At 48.8% G+C, this 17,517-nt stretch overlaps 2 protein-coding genes across 5 annotated transcripts in view; both read left to right on the forward strand.

The window, feature by feature from the left end:
* Window positions 1-6,914, forward strand: part of NFATC4 (nuclear factor of activated T cells 4) — a 30,727-nt gene extending 23,813 nt beyond the window's left edge. The window contains exons 6-10 of the mRNA XM_035102713.2: window positions 194-334; window positions 646-701; window positions 2,267-2,393; window positions 2,518-3,039; window positions 4,483-6,914. Of these exons, the coding sequence (XP_034958604.1) occupies window positions 194-334; window positions 646-701; window positions 2,267-2,393; window positions 2,518-3,039; window positions 4,483-4,550 (914 nt within the window). The 3' untranslated portion in view covers window positions 4,551-6,914. The remainder of the gene's footprint in view (window positions 1-193; window positions 335-645; window positions 702-2,266; window positions 2,394-2,517; window positions 3,040-4,482) is intronic.
* Window positions 6,915-12,100: 5,186 nt separating this feature from the next.
* Window positions 12,101-17,517, forward strand: part of RIPK3 (receptor interacting serine/threonine kinase 3) — a 28,792-nt gene continuing 23,375 nt past the window's right edge. The window contains exons 1-2 of one of the 4 annotated variants that reach the window (XM_035102714.2): window positions 12,101-12,258; window positions 15,219-15,429. In XM_035102714.2, the coding sequence (XP_034958605.1) occupies window positions 15,284-15,429 (146 nt within the window). In that variant the 5' untranslated portion in view covers window positions 12,101-12,258; window positions 15,219-15,283. The other 3 variants (XM_035102715.2, XM_060281815.1, XM_060281816.1) reach the window with 3 other exon arrangements.

Genomic DNA, 17,517 nt, shown 5'->3' on the forward strand with positions numbered 1-17,517 from the left:
AGGCACCATGGAAAAGGTGGATTTGGGAGGGAGGGAGGGAGGGTGGGTCTGGGGAGGCAGTTCCCTTGTACACTGGGTGTATTCGGTTCTTCATTCCTCTTCATGGAGCACTGCCTCAATTCCTCTTAAACATGGCTGTGCTTGTGCAAGGTGATCTCTCCTCTGTGACCCCGCTTTCCTCTCCTGCCCGCAGCCCAGCGCTCAGCTCAGGAGCTCCCCCAAGTGGAAAACTACAGCCTCAGCGCATGCTCTGTACATGGCGGAGAAGAGATGCTGATCGCTGGTGCCAACTTCCTGCCTGAATCAAAAGTTGTCTTCATTGAACGAGGCCCCGGTAAGCAATGCACAGTTTTTAACTTGTGGCGACGGGGCGGCAACTTGGCCTTTGATTGCTTTGCAGCACAGGTCGGTCATGACAGCTGAGAGATGGAGCACCCATCTTCAGGGGCAGTGTGCCACTATATTGCCAGATGCTGGGGACAAATAGCAGGCAATGGCCGTCTCCTGCACGAGTAGCTGGTGTGCTGTCCAGAGAAATACAGCAAGCCTTTGACACCTTTCAATCCCCTGCCCTCATCATCCTTGTTAATAGGCCCTCCCCTCCAACTGATATTGGTCAATTGCTTTTGTTGTTGTTTGCTTCAGATGGAAAACTCCAGTGGGAAGAAGAGGCAAATGTCAATCGGCTGAAAAGCACAGAGGTGAGAATTCTGGACAGGGATCTCCTCATGTGGGAAGTGAATTTGCAGCCTGGCTTTTCCCTGTCAGGAGTAGGGTTGCCAGACTCAGTAGAGGACAGGACTTTAATTTAATTTCCAAGCAAAGGGTCTGCTGGTTTCTCTTGAAGGTTTCCAGACTCAAAAGAGAGCAGGGCAATTAAAGGCGCAGTAGTCCTGTCCTCTATTGAGTCTGGCAACCCTAGTCAGGAGTGGGGCTAGTTTTGTGAAACACATTTAGTGGGGAACAGGGAAAGACTTTTGTTGAATGAGGATGACAGCAGGGGAATCCTGGGCTAGACCATTACGCTGATCACACAGGAACAAGTAATGAGTCTTTGCTATTGGAGAACAGCTGGTTTGTTTTTGTTTGTTTTTTTTTTGTTTTTTTTAAAACCTCCTTTTTGGTAATTATTATTCCCAGGAACAGGTATATTGAGGGGAAATGCACACATAAAGGTTGCTGGAGATTCAGCGCAGGGAAATAAGTCCTGGTAGCTTTTCTACTGATACATGCAACGTCCAGGAAGGGGAAACTGTCCGGGTGCTGTTGGATTATAACTCCCATCATTTGTGGCTGGAGTCCAGTGGCATCTGAATGGCCACAGGATGCCCCTCCCCAGCACAAGTCAATGATTTTTTTATTAAAACAATTAACATTGAAATAGATGGGGTATAAAAGGGATAGTGAGATAAGGTGGGAAGGAATCAAATCCTGCCAAATGGAACGGTCACTGACAGGGGCTGGTTTTGGGAATGGGGAGTCCAATGGCATTGTTCCCAGATGAGCAGATGGAATCGGCCTTGCCATTTCACCTTCAGTGGAATGGCTGACGATGACACCTGCTTTGAGCTTCTACACAGAGCGGGATTGAAAGAGTGTATATCTTCCCATGCTGGAATGGAAACAGTCAGGTTCGGATCTTGTCATGAGGAGCAGGAAGATGATACGAGGGAACCCAGAAGTGATGTTGAGGATCTGAGGTGCTTCTGTAAACGCCTGCTCATGAACTGCGGCTGGAGGGCAACCAAAATGGTCAAAGGCCTGGAAACGATGCCTTATGAGGAACGGCTTAGGGAGCTGGGTATGTTTAGCCTGGAGAAGAGAAGGTTAAGGGGTGATATGATAGCCATGTTTAAATACATAAAAGGATGTCATATAGAGGAGGGAGAAAGGTTGTTTTCTGCTGCTCCAGAGAAGCGGACACGGAGCAATGGATTCAAACTACAAGAAAGAAGATTCCACCTAAACATTAGGAAGAACTTCCTGACAGTAAGAACTGTTCGGCAGTGGAATTTGCTGCCAAGGAGTGTGGTGGAGTCTCCTTCTTTGGAGGTCTTTAAGCAGAGGGCTTGACAGGCATATGTCAAGAATGCTTTGATGGTGTTTCCTGCTTGGCAGGGGGTTGGACTGGATGGCCCTTGTGGTCTCTTCCAACTCTATGATTCTATGGTTATGTAGATAGACGAACCTCCGTTGGGCAATTTTTTTTTACCTGAGCAAGGCCATGCAACACATCCTCTGCTGCTTTCCCCCCCTGCTTCCACAGGCCTCGCTGACCCTCACTGTCCCCGAATACAGCAACAAACGAGTGTCGCGGCCTGTTCAGACCTATTTTTACGTCTCCAACGGACGCAGGAAAAGGAGCCCTGCTCAGGCCTTCAAATACTTACCTGGTACGTCAAAGTGCAAACTGGAAATGGGGGAAAATATTGAGGGGGTGTGTGACTGCTAAAAGTGATATCGATGGTTTTTCTTTCTCTCCCCCCCTTTCCTCTTCCACCCACCCATCTCATCCAGTGATCTTCAAAGAAGAAGCACTCCCAGATGCCCCACATCGTGGTTTCGCCCACATCGCTCAGAGCTCTCCTTTCCCACTACAGCCGGCACAGGGCGCTATGGATTTCTCTCCCTCCGGGCCCCCCTTCCCTTACTGCCCTGAGCGCTCCCCGCCGTGCTCCCCCTACGGCCCCGACTGGAACCCTTGCTCCTTCTCCTCCCCCAACCGCTACAACCCTGCCTTCCGCTTCCCTCAAAACGAGGCCTATAGGGGCGTCAACCTCTCTGTGCCCCTCCTGTCTCCAGCGGGCCTGCCCCATCTCCATGCCCTAGAATGCCGCCCGCCCCACTTCCAGCCTCCCAGCCCGCAACTCGGCGCTCAGCCACCGGGGCAGGGGGAGAACCACAGCAGGGAGAGGACTCCAGAATGGACAGATCCAGAGCTGGGGTCCCAAGAACATAGCGCCAAAGAGCTGGAGAAATCGGGGTTCGATGGTGGCTTCCGGGATAACTTGCCCATCCACGGGATCACGCTGGAGGAAGGTAAAGCCTAGAACTTTGAAGGGGGGGGGGGACACACACATAAAAGCATGTCTTTGCTTCTTCTCTTGAGATATTTACAGATAGATAGATTAGATTAGATCAGGCGTCCCCAAACTCGGCCCTCCAGATGTTTTGGGACTACAATTCCCATCATCCCTGACCACTGGTCCTGTTAGCTAGGGATGATGGGAGTTGTAGTACCAAAACAGCTGTAGGGCCGAGTTTGGGGGTGCATGGGTTAGATAGATAGATAGATAGATAGATAGATAGATAGATAGATGGGAGTTGTAGTACCAAAACAGCTGTAGGGCCGAGTTTGGGGATGCCTGGATTAGATAGATGATAGATAGATAGATATTTCCAGGGTCGTGGTAATCTACGGACCACCCCAGACTAATTATTTATTACAGATGCATTCTTCAATATATTCATGAGCACCCAGTAATAGTGCACTAATAGTGGATTTAGTCCTCTTTCATTTGTTACTGCTGTCTGTGCAATGAAAGCAGGGCAGGGGAAAAAGCAGAACGTTTGTGGTGTTAAAGCAGAACGTTTGTGGTGTTAAAAATTTACAGGATTCCAGCGGCAGGTTACAGATATGCACTGACTGGAAATGAAGCTTTTGCAGGCATGGACAGTATTTGAAAGCAGGGTCGTGTCTAACCACGCCAAGAGCATTGTGAGCGTAGGTCATAATGTATGCACAGTAAAAGAAAGAAGGAGGCCCCAGTAAAAGAAAGAAGGAGGCCCCAAGTGTCTGGAAGAGATGGAGCATGCAAATGTCACCCCTGCAATCCCAGGCCACAATATTCTGCAAGTTCCACCTGCTGATCTGCCTCACCTGTCCTGGGCCACAAGTGGCCCCTGGGAAACATAAACTCAGCATCTTATTGCAGATGTTGAGTAGAGAAAATAAGAAATTTCAATTTACCTAGGTCATGAACTTGCTACGTAGGCTTAGGTGAGATTTGGGTAAGGACAGGCTGAGTGACTAATTCAGTCCCTCTTTTTTATTGCTCAGGAGGTCATTCCATTGTGTGTGTTTTAGAGAATGCACAGATTAGCCTTTTAATTTACACACTTCTTACTTAAAACACGTGCTTTTCAGGGTAAAATACACACTTTTCAGTGCATTCACATGTAAAGAAACCCACCTTTTGCACGTCTTTTACATAAAACACGTAATTTTGTGCACACTTTTTGCGCATCGGAAATGCATAGCAAAATCCAGAGAACTGCATGATCTGACTAGGAGTTGCACACCAACCCACAAGCAGGCTCAAGTGGACCAGATCTGTCAGCTTCAAACAAATAAATTCCTCCCCAAGCCCTGGGGGGAGGGGGACCTTGGGTAGTTTGCCACTGAGCTCCTAAGGCAACACTTGCGAGGCTTCTCTCAAGCCCTCTCCATCTCGCCCACATTGGCCTCTTTTCTCTCCACAGTAACCGAGATCATCGGCAGGGACCTAAGCGACTTCCCCGAGCCCTCCTGCGAAGGCAGGCGGAGCTGAGATGCCGCTGGATCGCATCACGCTCAGATCTTCCAAGAGAAACCTGGAGCTTTGGCCCAGAGAAAGTTGGCAACACCAAAGATCCCCCTGTGACCGGCCAGTTTTCAGGGAGACTCTGCGTCCATGGGTTTTGCCTCTGACATTTTATGCCTATCCTTTTTATTCATTCATTCCGCCACTCCTTTTCTTTTCCTGCCAATGCTTCCATAAAGGGCAAAGTCAGCCTCAGAATGGCCATGGGTGGATCAAGGCAGCGGCTCTCCGTTCTCGGACGTCCCAGCAGAAGAAGCCTCCAAAAAAAGCTCACTAGCGGTAGCCGCCCGTTTTTGTTTGTCCATAGTATCTGGTCCTCAGAGATATGTCGCATTTTGGACCGAGAAGTGGGCTTGCGCATCTGGCTGTCATGGCCCAGAGCGACCTTATCTTGTGACTCCTTAAAATCCCTGTATGATATTGGCCCGTGGCAGGGCCCTGCTGCAATGAATTCCATAGCCCAGCCTGGCCATCTAGGTGAGGTCTTCCATTTCCCAGATTGCCCTGTCCTGTCTGCTCACCCGTCCAGTCTTCTGCGCATTTTCTCCGCCCACCCTACCATCATGCTCTTGACCGTGTCCGTCCATCCGAACCACCTCCCGTCTTCCCTTGGCATTGAGAAGGGCTCCAAGTTTCTCCTTGGTGGTGATGTCTAAATGACTTCTGAAATGGCTTGTGCCATAGGTTTCTGGAGACAGGGCTGGCCCGAGACATTTCAGCACCTGAGCTGAACCACAAAATGCCAGGGAGGAAGGGATGAGTGGAGATCTACATCAGGAACAAGGGAGGGTGGATAATGATCTGTGCTGGGGACAAGGATGGAAGGAGACCGGCAACACCTCCTGTTCAACAAGAGGCCGCTGTAGAGGCAACTGAGGAGGCGATAGATCCGGCCTACAAGGAATAGCATTCCTCGGAGGCCAGATCTGCTGCCCTTGTGTACCCTGAGGTGGTTGCATCCCCTTTCCTCATGGGTGGGCCAGCCCTGCCTGCGGAACCTTTTCAGAAGGTTCCTTGGCTAGCTGAGTAGGAGCGCAAGGAAAGTTGCTCTCGAAAGGCAGAATGCCCCTGATTCCTGATCTTGCCTTGCAGCGGCAGGGAAGTGCCATGTAAATTCTCCTGGTATTTGTTCAGTTGCTTCAGGGCATTGTCAAGGAGTGTTAAGCCTGGAATGTGTCATTATATCAGGGCTGGGGAATCTCCTCCAGATGTTGCAGGGCTCCAGCTCCCATCAACCCTGACCGTTGGCCGTGTTGGCCAAGACAGACAAGAGTTGAGTCCTGACAACTTCTGGAGGGCCCCAAGTTCCCTATCCATGCCAGTACATTTCCCAGGCTCTGTTGTTTGCTTGCAGGTATTCCTTGGCAAATGCTCTGGGCAAATGCTCTTTGGTATGAGAAGCCCATGGCTCTCCAGATGTTCTCCCAACAGCCAACATGACCTGTGGTCCAGGGTGATGGATGTTGTAGTTGAACAGCAACATATGGAGAGCCCTTGGTGGTTAGCTACCCTTGATGCACCACCTCTCCACCCCTCCATCCATCATCTCCTGTGGTGCAGTGATCCTTCTGGAGAACAGCCGTGACTAATTCTTTCCTCAATAGTTGCCAGTTTCTCTGTTCTGGAATTATTTTGTAATTGTGTCCTTGCTGAAGAAGCTGCTGATACGTGTGGAAGGGTAAAGGAACCGTACCACTGTTGTCCTCCCACCTTTAATGTATATATGCTTCCAAGCTGGTCCACGGGGAGGGAAATCGTTTCCAGTCGGGAGAAAAAGCCATAAGATGTGTCACTGGTGCTAACAGGAGTCCCTAGTCCTCATGAACACACTCTCCCTTACAAGGGCTGTTGCAATAGGGGAGGAGGCACATAATGTTTTCAGGGCAATGGGCTGCTTTGGAAATGGCCTTCCTACCTTCACTCAAAAGAGATGTGTATTCCTCTCCAGAGTTGACCAGGTGAGTGGGAAGCGAAGTATTCTGTGAGCTTGCAGCAGGAACTGGCTGTGCACAGTGCTGATTGGCTAGTGCTTGTGACGCAGCCAGGAACCCTCTTGCATCCTCAGAGCAGTTTTGCACATTAACTTTTTAAAAAAAAACACACACAAGGCGTTTGATTAAAAAAAGGTCAACCCAGTACCTTTTTATAATAAAAAAAAGTCGGTCAGCTGTCTGAAGTGGCGGCATAGGAGACAGAGAAGCCTGGTATAATTCATCCAGGATTTTGAGTGGCTGGTACACACATTTGTCACTTCAGTTGTGAAGCTAGGCTTGCTCTGCAGCTGAGAGTCCTGTGAACTCTTTCTGCACCCTTACAACCACAGTGATTTTTTTTAAAAATCAAAGCCTATGAGGACTATTCTAGAAAATGTGAGGATGCTGGCTGCCTTGCACAATCTCAACAGTCACCGTCACTCCTTTCTCCACATTTAGCAGAAATAGGATATGTTTATGCAAACCGAGTCAAAGTATTCAAAGTTATTTCTTTACCAACATTTATTCAGGTTTCAGAACCCCAGCTTTTCTGAGCCAAGAGTTTGCATTATCTGGGTGATGAATTTTCAATCAAGTGGAGAATACGCAGCTAAGCAGCTTGAGGGTGCCGCCGCTGAACGACAAATTGGGGATTGGCAACACAGAGTTGATAGCAGCTGTTTTTAAAAGCATTCATCTCCAAAATAATAATAATCTGTGCGAGGCTGGCGGAGAGCAGAAAGCTCAATGAAGGAAATGAAGTGTGCCACAGTAACTTAACAGGGTGGTTTTGAAATTTGGAGAGAGAGTAGTTACGCATAAAATTGATTCCCACCTCAAATCCTGCTCCTTGAGATTGTGATCAGAGACTCAGGGATCGGAAATGGTAAGGGTTAATTAACAGCCCCCCCCAGTGTTTTCCTTGTTGGGGAGGACAGGTTGGCATTTTATATTTTTGATATGTACTTCGGGGGAGTGGTGGGAATGTTCTTTTGTAATTAAACACATAAAAAGGCCTAAAGGAAATAACGCTTGTTGTGCAATGCTGTCTTGTGTTGTGTTTCTGCCCCGGAGGGATCTGAAAGAAAGGGAAGTTTTAGCAAGCAGAGAAGCAGCTGGAGGAGGAAATGCCAAACTGAAGTTTATAGTCTTCCCTCTCTCTGTTTGTGATGTCCATGCGTGAGAGCTGTTGCTTTTGCAGCTACACCGGGGTGTGGGGAGGGGGGCGGTTGGGGCATGGAGGGGGACATACCAAGGGTTTGCAGAACTACAGAAGTCTATGGAGGGAGGGAAAACGGAAGTGGGAGGTTGCGTGTGTGTGTGAGAGAGAGAGAGATGGATGGATGGATGGATGGGAGGGGGAAATGAATAGAATCCGATGGAGAAAAGCATGGCTGGTGGGCTGCCACAATGAACTATCCACGCTGCGCCATTTTGTTGCAGCTTGCACTTTATTCAGTATTCCTCCTTTTCAACTGAGCTATATGTCTAGCTAGATTTCTAGCAGTTGTCTATCACCATCCTCCCTTCCCTTAGGGCTGCCCTATGTCCGGACATTACCTGGATTTCAAAGGCGGAATTGATGTCCGGTGGGAATTTACCCAGCATCTTTGGCAAGTCAATTGAAAAAAATCTTGCGGTTTTTGTGTGTGGCATTTTTGTAAAAAACAACAACATTGGGGTTTATCTAAAAAAAGAGCTCAACTGTCCTGGTTTTTACTTTTTGAAATATGGCAACCCTTCTTCCCTTATTCTCATTTTCCCTGAGCACTGTGGGCTGAGCTTTGGCTACCTCAAGGAATCTCTAGAAACATTCCCAACTGCTAAGTGGGGATGAATATGGAAGTGGCTGCATGTAGAACTGTTGCCCCACCTCGTCCCCCACATAAGCGTTCCTTGCATTGAATTGTAGAGTCGGAAGGGACCACAGGGGTCATCTAGTCCAACCCCCTGCAATCCAGGAATCTTCTTCCCAAACGTGGGGCTCGAACCCATAACCCTGAGATTAAGAGTCTCTTGGCTAGCAACTGCATTTGTCATGCATTCCACACCTACTCAAGTGTGGATCTAAGCATGTTCCCAGAGCACCTGCTCAGCTGGTTGCCTGTGTGCCAACCTTACATGCAAATTGGTTGACTCATGCCGCTAGGGTGGTTGGTGTAGGGAAAGGTGTGGAGTTCTTGCTTGGGAATGCCTGTGGCTGTTCTAGCCCAGAGTCATGGAATGCTGCAGTCGTGGTGGCAGCCACGACTGCTGTGGCCTAGTTTTGGATGTTTAACTTTTGTGAAGAAACGTCTTACCTGAAGAAGTGTGCATGCACACGAAAGCTCATACCAATGACAAACTTAGATGGTCCTCTGAGGTGCTACTGGAAGGAATTTTTTAATTTTGTTTCGACTACGGCAGACCAACACTGCTACCTACCTGTAACCAATTTTTGTGCATGTGCATTTGCTGCCTGGGGCTTCTTTGCGGGGAAAGGATTGTATATGAATCGTGATAATCAGAACTGGAAATTGCCAGAACTCAGCTCCAGTTCCAGCACCTCTCAGAGGGGCGCCATTGCCATTCTAAGAGGAGAACCAGGGAGGTGTTCATGGTGAGTTCATGGCACCTATTTTTCCTAGAAAAATAGCACTGATGATAATAATGGAATCTCAATCAATTCATTGGGCTTGGAGAGGTGCTCTGTTCTGCAACGCGACTGAAGCAAACAAGATGAATTTTAGCAAGGAGAAATGTAAAGTACTACACCATAGCTGCCAAGTATCCCGTATCCGCCGGGAAAACCCCTTTTTTCTTACCGTTTCCCGGCGGTCTCCCGTTTAGCGGAAAATCCCGGTATTTTCCCTTAAATCGGGATACTTGGCAGCTATGACTGTGGAGGAGAATGCAATTGTTACCCGGCCATTTTTCTGGTGCCGCTTGCCCTTCTATGGGCACCAGAAAATGGCGGCGCCGGAAGTCGCTTTACGTGTTTCCGGTCATGCGCAGGAGCGACTTCCGGCGCTGGCGCCGCCATTTTCTGGTGCCCATAGAAGGGCGAAGCGCCACCGGAAGTTGCGTCAAGCAACTTCCGGTCATGCGCGCGCTGCCGATCCCGGATATTTACGACCCGGACTTGGCAGGTATGTACTACACTTGGGCAAAAAAAAATATGAAAGGCACAAATACAGGATGGGAGACACCTGGCTTGAGAGCAGTACATGTGAAAAGGATCTAGGAGTCTTGGTAGACCACAAACTTGACATGAGTCAACAGTGTGATGCAGCAGCTAAAAAAGCCAATGCAATTCTGGGCTGCATCAATAGGAGTATCAAGGGGAGTAATAGTACCACTGTATTCTGCTCTGGTCAGACCTCACCTGGAGTACTGTGTCCAGTTCTGGGCACCACAGTTCAAGAAGGATACTGACAAGCTGGAACGTGTCCAGAGGAGGGCAACCAAAATGGTCAAAGGCCTGGAAATGATGCCTTATGAGGAACGGCTTAGGGAGCTGGGTATGTTTAACCTGGAGAAGAGAAGGTTAAGGGGTGATATGATAGCCATGTTCAAATATATAAAAGGATGTCATATAGAGGAGGGAGAAAGGTTGTTTTCTGCTGCTCCAGAGAAGCGGACATGGAGCAATGGATTCAAACTACAAGAAAGAAGATTCTACCTAAACATTCAGAAGAACGTCTTGACAGTAAGAGCTGTTTGGCAGTGGAATTTGCTGCCAAGGAGTGTGGTGGAGTCAACTTCTTTGGAGGTCTTTAAGCAGAGGCTTGACAGGCATATGTCAGGAATGCTTTGATGGTGTTTCCTGCTTGGCAGGGGGTTGGACTGGATGGCCCTTGTGGTCTCTTCCAACTCTCTGACTCTATGATTCTAAGGATGACTAGCTGATATGATGGGGGTGGGATTCAGGAAGTGGACAGGGAGGTCCTCTTCTACAGTGTCTATGGGCTGGAGGTGCACAGCACACCTGATGTGGTGTAGTGTTTGACTTGTAACAGGGGGTTTGGACTGGATGGCCTTTGTGGTCTCTTCCAACTCTATGATTCTAACATAGACTAGGGAGGCCTGGATTCATAAAGTCCACTGGGTAGCTGCTGGGCCAATTGGTACCTCTTTGTCCAAGGCAGAACAGCAAATGCTGTTTCTGTGCTCACAAGACACACATCAAAGTTCACAGCTGGTCAGATTTTGGCACCTTTGGCACACTCTACATGCCTCTCTTAATATGCATCGACAACAACTTAGATCACTAGCCTGCTCTTTTGCAGCACCCAAAACCAGCTGCCTGCAATGGGCACCTCTTAGGGCCGGCCCTGTGAGCAGACTTGTGATGCTCAAAGTATACTGCCCTGAGCTCTAAAGAGGGGCAGATGAGAAAGAACCTCAATGGGCAGCCCAGTAGCCTGGGAAAGAGTTCATCCCCAATGCATGTTTTGATATCAGCGGGTTCATACTTTTGAAAACAAGACACAAACCAAAACAGATGCATTTTGAAATTTCACTTGTCCAAATTGGGCAGTGTCTTTTTTCAGGCTATGGTGTACACAATAATGCAAAGTGAATGTTAGCGAAAAAACCATACAAAAATACATCAGGGAAACATGCTTTGGGGAAAAAAATGTGTCTATTAGGGGAATTGCATAGGAAAATGTGTGCTTTACGAGAAAGCCCTAAAATGCAGGTGATTTTTCCTGATTTTTTTAAATAATAAAAATGCAAACTGACATGGAAATGTGGAGAGCCTGAATTTAAGACTGGAAAAATGAGAAACTCTGCGGAAGCAACACATTCACCCATCCCTAGCAATGAGACATTTTCTTTGTATGTGGATCTCTCTCTCTCTCTCTCTCTCTCTCTCTCTCTCTCTCTCTCTCTCTCTCTCTCTCTCTCTCTCTCTCTCACACACACACACACACACACACACACACACACACACACACACAATTTGTCACGTTTTATGGGCTATCCGAAAAGGCAGAAATCTACTTCTAGCCATTTCTCCCATTGCCTTCTCCCTCCTGGACTTGAGGATAGACTTGCTCTGCATAGGAAGGTTCTATGGTTTTGAATTCATGCAGCACAGTCCTCTTCTGTCGATATGCCGGTGAAGGCTGCCCTGTCTACGAGGAGCGAGAGGGAAGAATTGCTCAGCTGCCCAGGCTCTGGCGGAGAAAAAGAAAGCGCTCAAAGCCACGCTCTCCTTTCCTACCACGGTCCGGGTAGGATTTCAAAGCCTGGTCCCGACCTCTTGCAATACAGGAATCCTCTCCATTCTCTAAAAAGAGACGAGCAGCACTGGAACCTGCCTTTTAAATATTGGGGTGGAGAGCGGCTGTCCACTGAACGCGCCCCTCCCATTTATTCGCTGCTTGGTGTCCTTGGTGGCAGGACTTGAACCTGGGACCTGCTGCGCTCCGAAGCTCGAGGTTGTAGCGCTCGGTTTTCGCGCGGTCCGTCCTGAGAGTACTGTACAGTACTGTATATTCCAGAGCGGGGAGGGGAAGCGGAAAAGGGGAGAGAGCAGCAAAGAGGTTGTGAAACAGAAAGTAAAGGGGAAGCTCCTGGCGGCGCTGAATCTGCTCCTTGCCCGGAGGGGAAGTGGGATTAAGCTTGCAATGTCTGCCCGAGGGTGAGGCCTGAAATTGAGAGGTTTCCCTGCCGCAAGGAACGCTTCCAGAAGAGAGAGAGAGAGAGAGAAAGAGGTAATGGAGGGAAGGGGTTTGAGTTGAGTGGGCTCAGTCTATCAGCAAATGGAGTAGCAAAAGGGAGGGAGGGAGATAGGATCCTCAGACTCGTTTCTGCCTCTCCACCCAGGCTGCACCCCGGCCGGCCCATAATGATCGCTGCGACTTGGTCCAGGATTTCCAGTAAACGTGGCTGTCTAATTCTCAGTCCTGGGCAGGTCAGGTTTCCAAAGCCACCGAACATGCCTGTGCCAGGAAATAAGGCACCCACAGGCTTCTTCCCCTTGTTGCTTGCCTTCCTCTGAGCCAGCCTTGGGCACATTGCACTTGGTCACGGCTCCAGGTGCGACCCAGATTACAAGTATCAGATGCTGTCCTGTCCTGTCCTGAGTCCCCCTCTCGCTCAGGTGCTCATTGTGTGATTGGAACTTCATCTCCTTCGCCCTGGAGATTTTATTTATTTGTTACTTTTATGGACCACGAGTTCCATGCAGTGTGCCTGGTTTTCCTCTTCCCCATCCTCACAACAACCCTGTGAGGTGTGGGTTGAGGCATGAGCGAGTGGTCCTAGGGCAACCAGTGATCTTCATGGCTGAGTGGGGGGGATTTGAACCCAGGTCTCTCAGGCCCAGCACTCTAACCACTGGCTCCGTTGTGTAAATGCAGCAGAAATCCTGGAGAATTTGCTAAGAGAGCTAAGCTCTCTCCAAGGATCTCAACAAGGCATCCCCAAAAGGCAAAGGGGGGAAAGGGCAGGAAACCTTTTGAGGCTCTGATTCCAGCAGGGCTGGCCAACACAGGGTCCAAGAGTCCTCCCTCCTGAGCATTGGGAAGGAGGTGGGAGGCAGTGGTCGAAATTAGCCAGGCGTCAAGTGCATTTTGCACCCGGCTATTGGCCACTTGAGACCAAGTGAGGGATGCCTGGGCGCTAGGATGGCGCCTGACACCTTCACCATCCGGAGGTGCGTGCCTGGCGATCCCTGGATCTTGACTGTTTTCACACACTAATCCTGTAGGAATAGAGCAATACAGTGGTACCTCTGGATTCGTACCTGATCCGTTCTGGGGTGCCGTTCACACCCCAAAAAGTATGCATCCAGAGTGGCGCTTTTGAGCATGCACAAAGCACCGATAGAGCGTGCAGAATACCTGACGGAGCATCTCCTCCCCCGTTGTTCTGCCCGGACACTGAGGTCCAGCGCCGAGGGCCTTCTGGCGGTTCCCTCGCTGCGAGAAGCAAAGCTACAGGGAACCAGGCAGAGGGCCTTCTCGGTAGTGGCGCCCGCCCTGTGGAACACCCTCCCATCAGATGTCAAAGAGATAAATAACTACCTGACATTTAGAAGACATCAGGGAAGTTTTTAATGTGTGACATTTTAATGTATTTTAATTTTTTGTTGGAAGCCGCCCAGAGTGGGCTGGGGAAATCCAGCCAGATGGGCGGGGTACAAATAATAATAAATTATTATTATTATTATTATTCTGTGCATGCGTAAACACTTCCAGGTCCGCCGCATTCTTAAGTTGAAAATACGCAACCCGCAGCTAACGCAACCCGAGGTATGACTATATATATGTGGACTGTCCCTGGATCGAGTGACTTCAAGTTAAGGACCCTGCTAGACCCTCACACTTCCCAGTGCCTCGCTTAACCAGCTCTGGGAAGGTTGCACGAGGACTTGGTGTGTGTGTGTGTGTGAGAGAGAGAGAGAGAGAGAAAAAAAAATTTTTGGCCTTGGTTCCCCCCATCACCAGTCTCTGTAGCCTGTGGGTTCCATGTCAAAGTACTCTTGCGACTCACTTGGTATGAAAAGTTGGACCGCCCTGGATTAGGGTGTGGGAAGAGGACCTCAGAGACCCGGTTTCAAATCTCCACTCGGTCATGAAGCTCACTGGGTGACCTTGCGCCAGTCGCTGCTCCTCAGCCTAACCTACCTCACAGGGTTCATGTGGGTTTTGAATGGGGAGGGGGGGAATTGTGCATGCCATCTTGGCTCCTTGGAGAAGAAGGGTGGGGTACAAATGCAGTAAATAAAATTAAAATTAAAAATAACCCCACACCCCACACCATTGGATCATGGATGGGCAGGGATTCAAACTCGCACTTGCCATCTTGTCTGCTCCTCTTTGTCTGCCTCTGCCTTCCCACTTGCTCTCATGAGGCTTGGGCTAGAGTCGCTAGACAGACATGTAATCACCCAGATGTCTTTAGCCCAGAGCTGGAAAGGAGACAAAGTTTCTTTCCAGAGACAAAATTCTACCAGAGAAGAATGGCAAACTAAGCTAATGGACTATGCCATGTTGGCAAAGCTGACTGTAAAACTCAGAAACCAAGAGGATAAAAACTTTATAAAAGAATGGGAAAAGTTTATAAGTTACTTAGGAGATCACTGTAAGCAGATGGAAACAAAAGGCAGGATTTTGATTCACTTGTAGTGTAAAAATCCCTATGGACAATATGGTTTGATTTAAAAACTGGAGTACAGATGAATATGCAGTTGTGGATGTTTAAAATGAGACCCCATAGAGCAGGGGTCAGCAAACTTTTTCAGCAGGGGGCTGGTCCACTGTCCCTCAGACCTTGTGGGGGGCTGGACTATATTTTGAAGAAGAAAAAATGAACGAATTCCAATGCCCCACAAAGAACCCAGTGATGCATTTAAAATAAAAGGACAAATTATACTCATGTAAAAACATGTTGATTCCCGGACCGTCCGTGGGCCGGATTTAGAAGGCAATTGGGCAACATCCGGCCCCCGGGCCTTAGTTTGGGTTTGGGGACCCCTGCCATAGAGGGATGGGGGCAATTCTCGAGATTCGGAGAATCTCTTTATACAGATACCTTTTTACTACCGTAGTTTGCGTTTACTGTATTTGTACTTTGTATTTGTAAAACCAATAAAAATGATTTCATTTTTTTAAAAAAGACCTGTGAGGTACCTCTCCTCTTTTTCTTCCCCCTTCGCTCACCTTTAAAGCAGGCCTTATAGCATGAGTCAACTCTGAGTGAGCTTTGCTGCTGGCAGATGACCCTTCAGGAAGCATGGCTGCTCCAAATAAGTTCTATGAGGAGATCACTGACCAGCACCTGAGGGACTGGCAGTATATTAGCCGGGGAGCCTTTGGGACCATCTACCGAGCTCGACACGAAGACTGGAGGATCGATGTTGCCGTTAAGGTTCTCAACAGGTACTGGGAGCAGGTGGAGGTTGGGTGGGTGAGGAGCGAGCGAGTTAGCTAAAGGAGGTACTGTTCCCCTCCCCTCATACAGTGGAACCTTGGTTGTTGAATGTAATCCGTTCCGGAAGACTGTTCGACTTCCGAAATGTCCAACATCTGCGGCGCAATGGGCGGTAAGCAAAATCCATTGAAAAAATGGAGAAGCGCACCTTGGAAGCCGTTCGACTTCCAAGGCGCAGTCAAAAACAGAACCATTTGCTTCCAAGTTGTTGCCGTTCGAAAGCCGAAACGTTAGACATCCGAAGTTTTTGACAACTGAGGTTCCACTGTACATGAATTCTACTAGGGTAGATTGAGTAAAAGCTTTTACGAATGCAAGTCCTAAATGCTACAGATGAGGAATGTCAGGGCTAGAGGGCAAAATGTGCCCCCTAGCCCTATCTATGTGGCCCTTGGGACTCTCCCCAGACCACATCCTATGTGCAAATCCTATTCTAGAAAGATTAAGTTTACATTTATTTCCCAGGCCACTTTTGCCTCTGTTTCCCACTCCTCCTTTAAAGTAGGTATTTCTGAAGGCCATTAGAGAAATCTGATTTGTGACAATGCAATGGACATTTTTTTTTAGGGTGGACATATTGGTACTACTCAAGTAAAAGGTAAAGGGATCCCTAACCATTAGGTCCAGTCGTGACTGACTCTGGGGTTGCAGCGCTCATCTCGCATTATTGGCCGAGGGAGCTTCCAGGTCATGTGGCCAGCATGACTATAGCTACTTCTGGCGAACCAGAGCAGCACACGGAAACACCGTTTACCTTCCCGCTGTAGTGGTACCTATTTATCTACTTGCACTTTGACGTGCTTTCGAACTGCTAGGTTGGCAGGAGCAGGGACCGAGCAACGGGAGCTCACCCCGTCACGGTGATTTGAACCAGCGACCTTCTGATCGGCAAGCCCTAGGCTCAGTGGTTTAACCCACAGCACCACCCACTGTACTGTGCTTATTTGTCCACTAGGGTTTGGTTTGGTTTGAGTGAAAAAAGATTTTATATCCAGAAAATGGCATGGGGGAGAGATATAATTTTTCCCTTCCCCAGATACTGCTGCTCTGATCAAAATCTCCCCACCCCCAATGAAGTGGGTTTTTTTAGATAAACAAGGTGCTCTTGCTCATCAAGAGCAGAATAGGTGGGAAGAGGAAAGAGTTGAAGGTTCTCCCAACCTCGCTTTCTCACCTGAGTCCATTTAACAGTTCAGCTCACTGGAGAAATGTTTAATTGAAAGAACACACAACAACAGAGACAGACACACAAACATGCACACCACCTTGCAGGGATCACAAGGTCGGTTCAACAAACGGGAGCCTGCTGGATCAGGCCAAAGGCCCATCTAGTCCAGCATCCTATCCTCACAGTGGACAAGCAGGTGCCTGCTGGAAACCAGCACACAGGATTCGAGCACAAGAGCCCTCTGGTATTCAGAAGCGTGGCTGCCCACAACTGTGGAGAAAGATCATAGCCATTGTGGCTAGTGGGCCCATCAGTAGCTCCCTCTCCCATGAATTTGTCCATTCCTCTTTTAAAGACATCTAAGTTGGTTTTCAATCGCAGCCTCCTGAGGGAGCGAGTGCCATAGTTTAACTTCCTTTGAGCTCCACGCCCAACATAATTCTAAAGAAATTCTAAACTGCCTTGAGGCAGAGGCTGAAAAATGGAGTGCCCCTTTTTTGAGGGAAGAAACCTTTCCAGAGATTGTAGGATTGGTTTCATCACAGCACACTGAACAGTCCACAAACAGCCACCCCTCTTGTGACTCCAGTCTGGACAGGTTCAAAAGGTCGGCGGTTCAAATCCCCGTGATGGGGTGAGCTCCTGTTGCTCGGTCCCAGCTCCTGCCCACCTAGCAGTTTGAAAGCACGTCAAAGTGCAAGTAGATAAATAGGTACCGCTCTGGTGGGAAGGTAAATGGCGTTTCCGTGTGCTGCTCTGGTGTCAGTGTTCCGTTGCACCAGAAGCGGTTTAGACATGCTGGCCACATGACCTGGAAAAACTGTCTGCGGAGCAGACAAACGCCGGCTCCCTCAGCCTGTAAAGTCAG

Source organism: Zootoca vivipara, chromosome 13 (genome assembly GCF_963506605.1).
Source record: "Zootoca vivipara chromosome 13, rZooViv1.1, whole genome shotgun sequence".
In the NCBI taxonomy this organism is placed as follows: Eukaryota; Metazoa; Chordata; class Lepidosauria; order Squamata; family Lacertidae; genus Zootoca; species Zootoca vivipara.